Source organism: Geotrypetes seraphini, chromosome 10, assembly GCF_902459505.1.
Source record: "Geotrypetes seraphini chromosome 10, aGeoSer1.1, whole genome shotgun sequence".
Taxonomy (NCBI): Eukaryota; Metazoa; Chordata; class Amphibia; order Gymnophiona; family Dermophiidae; genus Geotrypetes; species Geotrypetes seraphini.
This window is the reverse complement of record NC_047093.1, coordinates 119,839,102-119,849,436: the sequence shown is the minus strand read 5'-3', so window position 1 is coordinate 119,849,436 and position 10,335 is coordinate 119,839,102. Positions and strand designations below refer to the sequence as shown.

The 10,335-nt window shown below is 42.3% G+C and overlaps 1 protein-coding gene across 1 annotated transcript in view; it reads right to left on the bottom strand.

Annotated features, from left to right (window-relative positions):
- Nucleotides 1–2,178: 2,178 nt before the first annotated feature.
- LOC117368563 (vomeronasal type-2 receptor 26-like) overlaps nt 2,179–10,335 on the bottom strand; it is a 33,525-nt gene continuing 25,368 nt past the window's right edge. Inside the window, exons 4-6 of the mRNA XM_033962294.1 lie at nt 6,895–7,122; nt 4,671–4,797; nt 2,179–3,074 (exon numbers count right to left, since the gene is read on the bottom strand). Of these exons, the coding sequence (XP_033818185.1) occupies nt 2,179–3,074; nt 4,671–4,797; nt 6,895–7,122 (1,251 nt within the window). The remainder of the gene's footprint in view (nt 3,075–4,670; nt 4,798–6,894; nt 7,123–10,335) is intronic.

Here is a 10,335-nt window from a genome sequence, read left to right as displayed (position 1 = left end):
TTCATATATAATGATAACAAGACAAAATAAAGAAAAGAAGAAAAGACAGTCAAAAGTGTAGAAACATCATTCGATAGTACAAGATGTTAATAGTACAAGTAATCAGACCTTGAGCAAGTGTAGCACAAAATACAACAATATCACACTTCAGTGTAGTTGAGTTAAAGAGTCGCAATAAGAAGACAATAAATGCCAAAAAGCATCATGAGAACGTGAAGTACCTATTTTTTCACTGTGTTGAGAAACCATTCATCAGAATGCAAGTTTGGATCTTCAGACCATCTGTCCACTGGCTTTGCTAAACATTCATAGTAACAGTAAATGATGGCAGATAAAGAACTTAACGGTCCATCCAGTTTATCCATTAGTTATTCCCATTAAAAATACATGATTAAGTTGACTTGTTTCTTCTTTGATATTTCTGGGCCATAGACTAAAGCCCACCTGGTATTTTCCTAGGTTTCAACTGGCGAAGTTGCTGTCCAAGCTCACTCCAGCCTATCCAACCATCCCGTTGTTTCAAGTTAGTGGAGTTCTCATTGATGCCCTTCCCCATCCAATCCTACACCAAAACACCATATAAGGGATACAAGCCAGGCTTTGAGTGACCCCAGGATGGGTTTTATGTTTTTACAAATATTTTCTGATCAAGCACAATCAAATTCATGAAAAAACTTCAGTTTGAATGGTTTTTCCAACTTTAGGTTTTTCTGGACAAACTTACAGCCACACACATAGCAGATGATATAAATGCCATATAAAATATGCTTATTTAATCCTGACCTGTCTTTGCCAATTTTGGCACACAAAGAAAACAGAGACGATGACATGTGGTGCTTAATATATAAATTGAAGTCAAGACTCGACACGTATGTGTTTCGGCCGTAAGGTAATCAACCATATGGATTCTGCGTGTAGGCCTGTTAAAATGGTCTAGAAAAAAATGAGAGACCAGGTACTCAGGAGCCATACCAAATATTGATTTAAAACAGATACAGGTAGATTTAAACAAAACTCTTGCCTCCATCGGTAACCAATGTAGTTTTTGATAATAGGGAATAATATGTTCCCGTTTTTTCAATCCAAAAATCAGCCGAGCTGCTGAATTTTGAATAACTTGAAGCCTTATCAGTGTTTTCTTATATGTACCCAAATAAATAATATTGCCAAACAGTGCTTTATGTGGCAGGCAAATTAATCTCGTGAGTAAGATCTTGGTCCCCCTCCCTTCCTTAAATCAAGAATGTTACTTAAGCCAGGAGCTTGGCTTTACTTTGGATCAGTTCTTTTTAGTGAACAAGCCGTCAGACACTCCATGCATTTTTAAAATCATTGGTCTGGAGAGAAAGTTTCCAGTCCAGAACTCCTTTTAATTCAAATGTCCATTTTAAGCTGCCCTCCCAATACTTCATCAAAGTAAAGCAGAAAAGAGACTACAATTCTCTACACTCATTCCATTTTCTGAATAACATACGAGGGGATGCTGAAAAGTTCTCAGACCACTTGAAACTGCCACAATTTTCATTCACATATTTCAATCAAAGATCTGAAACAAGGTCAACATACTTCATTATAATTTGCAGAATCATAACAAAATGTATTGACATAGTTTCAGATTATTGATTGAACCTTGTCAGTGAAAACTGTGGAAGTTTCAAATGGGCTGAGAAATTTTCAACACCAACTCATAGTTGTTTCTTGCAGTTTTAGTCCAACAAAATATAATTTTCTAAACAGAAAATCCATGTTACAAGTCTATACCATCATACTAATATGTGCTGAAATAAAGTTAAAATTGTGTTTTCACATGGTATTTTCCGGTGCGCTATGTCATATTTAAGGGACAGTATTTTCTTTTATTGTTGTTGTTTCAAGACAAATGCCAATTTTAGATTTAGTGCTTAGGACTTGCAAAAATTAAGGTAGGAACACTTAACACCTCTAGTTTAGGAAGTCATAAGTTCTTTGTTAAGTCCACATTATCCAGTTTTCATTTGATCATCTTAATATTCAAGTAGGAGAACACTGGAATGTCCATGCCCTTTCTATGACCCACCACCTTCGATTAGTACATGCTGACTGGCAAATTACTACAAAAAGCTTTAATGCACTTTCTGATTAATCATTTTCCCGTATTAAGTGTGTGATAGCATTTAATGCAGTTTAGTAAAAGAGCACCTATATTTTTCTTAGGTCCTTCTTGTTGTTCCTTTCAGGCCTCAGCAGAATAATATAGCATTTAGGGATAAAGATACAGCACAACAGTCCAGCACTGGAGGCCAGAATAGCAAATATCTCCACTGCCAGCATGTACTTGCCCTTGGAGCTCAGGTATGTTGGGATGAAGGAGATCCAGACGCTGCAGACAACCAGAAGACTGAAGGTGATATTCTTGGCCTCATTGAAACTGTCAGGTAGATTTCTTGCTAGGAAAGCTATGATGAAGCTGATGCCAGCCAGAAATCCCAGATAACCCAGAACACAGTAAAATGCAATTACTGACCCTTCGTTACATTCAATTAGTATTGTTCCAATTTCTGATCTCATATTAAGAAATGCAAATGGGGGAGCAGTGAACAACCAAGCAAGACACAGAACTGTTTGAATAAGGGAACAGGAAAGGACTATAGAGTTAGAAACCCTGGAACCCATCCATTTATGGAGTTTGCTTCCAGGTTTGGTAGCTTGGAAGGCTGTGACCACAGTGATGGTTTTTGCCAGTATAGAGGAGAGAGCAATGGAGAAAGTGATCCCAAATGTACTCTGTCTGAGAATGCAGGTGACATCCTCAGGATGCCCAATGAATAACAATGAACAGAGGAAGCAGAGTATGAGGGAAATGAGGAGAATATAGCTGATGTGTTGGTTGTTGGCTCTCACTATGGGAGTGTCTCTGTAATAAATAAAGATTCCCAAGATGGCAGTAGTGATGAGAAAGAAGAACATGCTGATGGAAGTTAAAGCAATCCCTAGAGGCTCTTCAAAAGACAGGAAAGTTATCATTTTTGGGATGCAGGCATCTCTTTTCTGGTTTGACCATTGATCATCCGGGCATGTTGTACAGGTGTCCATATCTGAGAAAGAAGATTATCATATCATTATCTCACATATATCATGAGATCTATTTATTAAAGTGCATTTAAATATCATGAGTCCTATAATCTTCAATGCTCAGCCAAGACAGAACAGTCCAATTCATGGAGATTGAAGGAGTGGGAACTGCACATTGAGTTAGCACCTGATAGTTTAACTCTAATATCTAAAAATAACACGGCTGCATTTAAGAGCAGGTAGTATATGCACTCATGCTACCTACAAGCAGATATTGAAGGCCAGGGGTAGGCGATTCTGATCCTCGAGAGCTGGAGACAGGTCAGGTTTTCAGGGTATCCACAATAAATATGCATGAGATAAATTTGCATCTCAAGGAGGCAGTGCATGCAAATCCATCTCATACATATTCATTGTGCATATCCTGAAAACCTGACCTGGCTCTGGCTCTTGATGACTGGAATTGCCCACCCCTGCCATAGACTATTGCACAAGAAATGCAACCATTCCCCCAATCTGAATCCTGAAGCCCTGAACACACCACTCTGTTCCAAAGTGATATATAGTACCTACAATGTCTACAAAATTTGAATGTAAGTCCTCCTTCAGCTACAAATATAGAAGTTGAGTGTTTAATGCATTATCTTAAAAATTCTATAATATATATATTTTTTATATTTTGGTGATTGTGTGGCTCTACATAAATTTCTTTTTTTTAATATTCTTTATTAATTTTTAAAACTTACAATAAGTGTAATAGCATATAACATCAATTTATATTTAAATACATCACTTAATATCCATAACCCTCCCTCCCCCATAGTCAATGACTTTCATCAAACATAAGAAGACATATAATAAACCCCCCCCTTCCACATTATTTGCACTCATAAGAAAACCTAATTTTCATAAGACAAGATTGATTCATTTTTTTTATTTCATGGTATCTCTGTGCTTCGACTAAGCTGAGTTCCTGAGTTTTCATAGAAAGATAGAAACATGACAGCAGTTAGAGGCCTAATGGCCCATCCAATCTGCCCTTCCCCACCACCCATTATCTTCTCTTCTCCATAAGAGATCCCACATGCCTGTTCCATGCTATATTAAATTCTGATACAATCTTAATCTTGACGACTTCCACTGGGAGCCATTTCACGTTTCTACTATCCTTTCTATAAAGAAGCATTTTCTTAAATTACTCCTGAGACTATCACCACTTAGCTTCATCCTATGCCTTCTCCGTCTGGTATCCTACCCTATGGTGTTTTGCTTTTAAAGAGACAAAGGGCAGTTACTGAATTATCATCATGACTGCGTGGCCAGCTGATAGGAAGAGAGGAATTTTTCCCATTCTGTAAAGGAAAAATAGTCCCACCCAGCCTGTGTCCTCCCTTTCTTTGTATCTATCCTATCAATCATTGCATTTACCACACCTTATCATATGTATGAAACTAAATGTCTTTGGCTGATAAGCAGTATACAAATTTTTTAATAAACTTGAAACTTGAAAATGAATTACACTTTTTGGAGACCTACAGCCCTTCTTAATTTCAAGAACAGGGACCATAATAGATACCCTATATTTATTTGTATCCCATGTTTTCCATGATGTCACCCACCAGTTTGGTTGGAGATCTCTCCCTCTGCACACGGAATACAGTCATAGCAGCAGATGGGTTTTCCTTCCTTGGTTAATTTCCTGTAACCAGGATGGCAACTTGGACTGCATCTGAACTGCGGAGGTTTCTGAAGATTGAGAAAGCATGTTATGTAACTTCATTTGATACTGGACAGTTGTTTTTGAAATGGAATGCTCTTTTTTAAATTGTTGTCATGTATAACAGCATATTTCATGCTTAGGAAGGTACTTGTAAAAATACCCAAAAAGTGTTGATTCTTGACAGTGCATAGCCAGATTAGACCAGCCTCAAATCAGATGTGAATGGAAATAGATTTATAAAGACTAATTATTAATATTATGGATTATGGAATATATGGTAGGGAGGGGTGGGAAGGGGAGGGATAAGAATTTATATAATGTACAAATGATAGACTGTAAGTGATATATTTATTGTTAATGTGATTGAACATATATATATACACTTAATGTAATTTTGAAAATGAATAAAGAATTAAAAAAAAAAAAAGACTAATTAAGTTATATAGTAATATTTAGAGCTTAATTACCTAAGGATAAGTTATAGTAATCAATAATTGAATATTCATAATACATCACATTAAAAACAATAACAGTGAAATGAAAAAAACTTGTTAAAAAATTGCAGAACTGCCAACAAATTTCAAAATAGAAAAAAAACAGCTTCATGCCGCTCTCACATTCCATTTGCTTCCTGAAAAAGAACACCTTCTCCTTTCTAAGTGGGGGAGTGGCCAAGTGATTCAAGCAGTTGCCTCAGCACCCTGAGGTTGTGAGTTCAATTCCCACAGCAGCTCCTTGTGACTCTGGGAAAGTTGTTTAATACTATGGGCTAGATTCACTAACCTTCCGATCCGTGGGCGATTGGAGGCAGGTTGACTGATTCACCAACATCTTCATGCAAATGGGGGTGATCAGAGGCACGCCACCAACCGACTGCACAGATCACTAGAGTGATAGAAGAAGCAGCCTCTTGTCACTGCTGTCAGGGCTTCTGGCTTTTAAAAATGTTTTTAATTGGGCAGATATTTTGCGTGTTTTACACACATAAAATATCAGCTTGATGTAAAAAAAAAAAATGAACCCCCACTTCCTCTCTCGACAAGTGCCCCATCACCCCTTCCCCAAATCCCCTCCAAATTGTGTCCCGCCACCGCCGCCCTTTAAAATTATGGCATGCGACTTCCCCCCCCCACCAGATGCCCCCTCCTTGTTCCTGGTCCCCTCCCCGTACCTTTAACGGAGATGAAGGGATTCTCAATCCCTCCTGCTTCAATGCCTCTCTTGATGAGTCTGATGCATGGGGTGGGGCCTAAGGCCCTGATTGCATCAAGCGCCTTGGGCTCCTCCCTTGGGCAATCATGGACTTGCTAAGGTACTCACTAAGGAAGTCCAAAATTGGCTGAGGAGCCTGATGTGCCTGAGTCAACAAGGGCCTTAGGCCCAGCCCCGTGCATCAGACTTGTCGAGAGAGGCATTACTTACTCAGGCCCCTCCCAAGGGTGGAGCCCAAGGCACCTGGGCCAATCAGGGCCTTAGGCCCTGCCCCTGCTGCCATAGGTTGTGACAGCAGTGGGCAAAGGCGCATGGGGGATCATCGGGGGGACATCGTCATGGGGGGGAAAGGCATGCGAGTTAAAGGTTTTTACAGAATATATAAAAAAAGGAAGAATTCCTTTTTTATATATTCTGCAAAAGCGCATTGCCTGCCCGTGGTTTTAAAGGCACGTTAAAACCACGGGCTTGCACTGCGGGGAAGAGCAGGAGAGTTGGGGGCTAAGAGCAGGAGATCGGGGCAGAGAGCAGGGTTTTAGTACAAGTGACTGGTTCTTACCAATCGGTGTGACTGAAAAAATAGTGAATCGCGTCCTTCCTACTTTGCATGCCATTTCCCCTCATTTGCATGTATGGATCAGAATCGGATCGGAGGAGAGGTTAGTGAATCAGGTTGGAGAAAAATCAGGTCGCAAAGGTGTCACAATCTGATCGGTACACGATTGGTTTGCTTAGTGAATCTAGCCCTACAAGTACACACATGGGATCAGCACTCCAATTTAAGTGACCTTTACAGAATTTGGAAGCTAACGTTTTGCCCAGAAAGCCAAAATACACCATTCTATTGACCATTTTATGACAAGTTTCATGATACCTGTTTGGATCAGCACCTCTGATCATTTAAATCTGACCTGAGTGAAAGAACTCTCCCAGATGATCGCCTTCTCATCAATGGTGAAATCCTGCCCTGGGGGAGCATGGGGGTTATAACGTCCAACAACTTTATATTCCAAAGTTGTCTTAGGAAGAAAGTTCAAATTCAAAATATCGTATCCAATGGCGAGTTCTCCATTTTCATCCAGGTACATCTCTTCCCCTAGACCATTCTTAAAATGGAGGTTCCTCAGATAACGATGGAGCTAAGAAGTGAGGGGTGCATTTTAAGTATTGTCAGGTTAGACAGGTAATTTCAAGCATACATAAACATTTGTTTATAACTATAAGTAGAACTAATTTTAAAGCCATTTCTGGAGGTAAAGCACTCTCTGTCTCCTCCCACTTATAGATTGACACAACCTTAAAGTACGGACCAACTCCCTGAAGAAGCTTAGGAAAATTATTTTATAACAGCCATATAAACTTCTCTGATTCCATTCTAGAAGTGCGGTATACAGTAACAAAAATCCAATAAATAATGTAACTAGCCAGTGAATGGGGAGAAGGAAGGCACAAAGAAAAGAAATATACATTATCTTTTCAATTCATTCTTCCATCTTCAATGACAGATCTATAGAAAGTTGGGACTGTAAGAGCAAAGACCTTTGCACTCATCTTTAAAACAGAAAAATGATTTGAAAGTGGCACCAAATGGCAGATATTTTTTCTTGCATAAACATCAAAGTCGATTTTTGAACCTGAGACTTGGGTTGTTTTATGATACAGATTGTATAAATGGGCTGAAGTTGTCTTAGAAGCAGGCCAGAGCAACTCACGAGGCTTGCACTAAAGGGGGTGCCTCGCGGGTCAAGGCACGCAGGGAAGAAGCTGAGGAGCCAATGGGAGGGAGAAAGGGGTGTAGCAAGACAAGCGGCAGGCATTTTAAATTAGATCCCTCCTGGCACAGCCATCTTTTCAGTGGCACGCCAAGAGGAAGAGGACACCCCGCTGCCCGGTGGCCCTGCCTGTGCGAGGGGAAGCCTCCATTCTGGAGTGAAGCTCCAGTTTTGGGACACGGGGTAGCATGAGGCAGTGCCAGGTAGACAGCAGGGAAAAGGGGGTTTCGCTCTATGAATGTGGAGGACCAATTGCGCTGGGGGAAGTTGGGCAGCTAGAGCCACGTCGGCTCAGTCAGGCAGTAGCGCAGGGTTTCGGTCCTCTTCCCCACTCCCCAATTTTGGTGTCGGCCCATCACTGCTGGGCAGTTGGGGGAGCTGCTGTAAGCCTCACCTAGCCAGCCGTTCACAGCTTCACAGAGTGTAGGGGGATGTGGGCGTGTTGGGGTGAAGAGGACACCCCGCTACCTGGAGATGCGGCCTGCCTGTGCTTTTCGCATTGGGGGCATGGCACGCTGTTTTGTCCTTTTGGCCAGGGAGACCAGAGTTGCTGCAGTGCAGGTAGGCAGCAGGGGCAGTTTTGTGCATTCCTCAGGGTAGTTCTGCTTCCTCGCGATCGCTTCCTGTTGGTGTGCTATGTATTCTGCCCATTTGGTGTTGGGGAGCTCTGGGAGCTTGCGGTTCATGCGAGGCAGTTGTGTCCCAGCGGTAGAGTCGCTGCCATTGGGAAGCAGCTGGGCAGTGCGTGGGTTGTGATGGATGACTGGGAGCTCCCACATGCCTAAGGCCCGAAGTTGTCAGGGGGGCCCGATGAAACAGAGGACTCATTTTGGGTTTTTCCCCTTGGCAACGCGGGCTCCCCGGGAAAGATCGGCAGTGCTGGGCCCCCCCAGGAAAGATTGGCAGTGCTGGGCCCTCCCCAGGAGATTGACAACACCGCCCTCCCCCGGCATCGCCATCAACCGACCTGAATAAGTGACGTCGGAGGGGGTGGACCGGCAGATGCAAAGAATTGCTGCAAGGTCCCATGATGACTGCATCTGCCGGCTCTGTTCAGGGAAGAGGTAAGTGATGTCGGAGAGGTTAGACCGGCAGACGCAGTCATCGTGAGACCTTGCAGCAACTCTTTGCATCTGCCGGTCCACCCCCTCCGACGTCACTTATTCAGGTTGGTTGATGGCGATGCCGGGAGAGGGTGGTGTTGTCTATCTTTGGGTAGGGGGGGCAGCTCTGCCGATCTTTCCAGGGGGGGCCCAGCACTGCCGATCTTTCCCGGGGCTCTGCATTGCCAAGGGGAAAAAAAACATCGGGTCCTCTGTTTCTTCAGCGAGCCCCCTCTGACCTTAAAGGGTGGTGGAGGGAGAGAAAGGGGGCAGGGTGGTATGGAAGAGTGGTAGAAGGAGAGAAAGGGGCAGATGCTGATGGAATTGGTGTACAGGGGAAGCGGAGAGATATACAAGAGGAACGATACTGGATGGAATTGGTTGAAGGGAAAGAAAGAGGGCAGATGCTAATGGAATTAGGGTGCAGGGAAAGGGGGAAGGATACTGGATGGAATTGGGTTGGAGGGAAAGAAAGGGGGAAGATGCTGATGGAATTGGTGTGCAGGGAAAGGGGGAAAACATAAGGGGGAAGGATACTGGATGGATTTGGGTTTGAGGTAAAAAGAAAGGGGGCTGATGCTGATGGAAGTGGGGGGAAGAGAGAGGAGAGAGTAAAATTCCAGGCCATGGGGGTATGGGTGTGGGAGAGGGAAGGGAAGGAGAGGAGAGAGATGCCAGACCATTGGAGGAGGGAATGGAAGAAGATGGATTCCAGACCAATGGGAGTGAAGGGAAAGATGGAAGGGGGAGGCATACAGTTTCTGGAAGTGGCATAGAAGGACAGAAGATGAAAGGAAGAGAGTGACAAGAAGATGAGGAGAGCTGAAAGCAGATAAGACAAAGGTAGAAAAAATTTTCTATTTATTTATTTTTTTGCTTTAGGGGACATGCATTGCTGTTTTTGTGGTGTTGCATTATATGCAGAGTCCAGCGTCTTGGTGGTTTTATTTAACCTTTGTCTACGTATTTCTATTTTATCCCCCCTTTTACAAAACTGTAGAGCAGGGGTGCCCACACTTTTTGGGCTTGCGAGCTACTTTTAAAATGACCAAGTCAAAATGATCTACCAACAATAAAATTTTAAAAAAACACAACGCACACTGTACGCATAGAAAATGTTAATTATCATTCCTATTCCAGGGTTTTTCAAAGAGGTCAAAGCAGATGACTCTATGCACTATCACCTCAGTAACAACCATACAAAAATAGACAAAAATATACCCCCCTCCCTTTTTACTAAACCACGATAGCAGTTTTTAGAGCGCAGGGAGCTGCGCTGAATGCCCAGCGCTGCTCTCGACGCTCATAGGCTCCCTGCGCTAAAAAACTCTATTGCGGTTTAGTAAAAGGGGACCTTAGTGTAAAATATAGACAGCAGATATAAATTGAGACACATTTCGATCACTAAATTTAAAATAAAATCATTTTTCCTACCTTGTCTGGTGATTTCATGAGTCTCTGGTTGCACTTTCTTCTT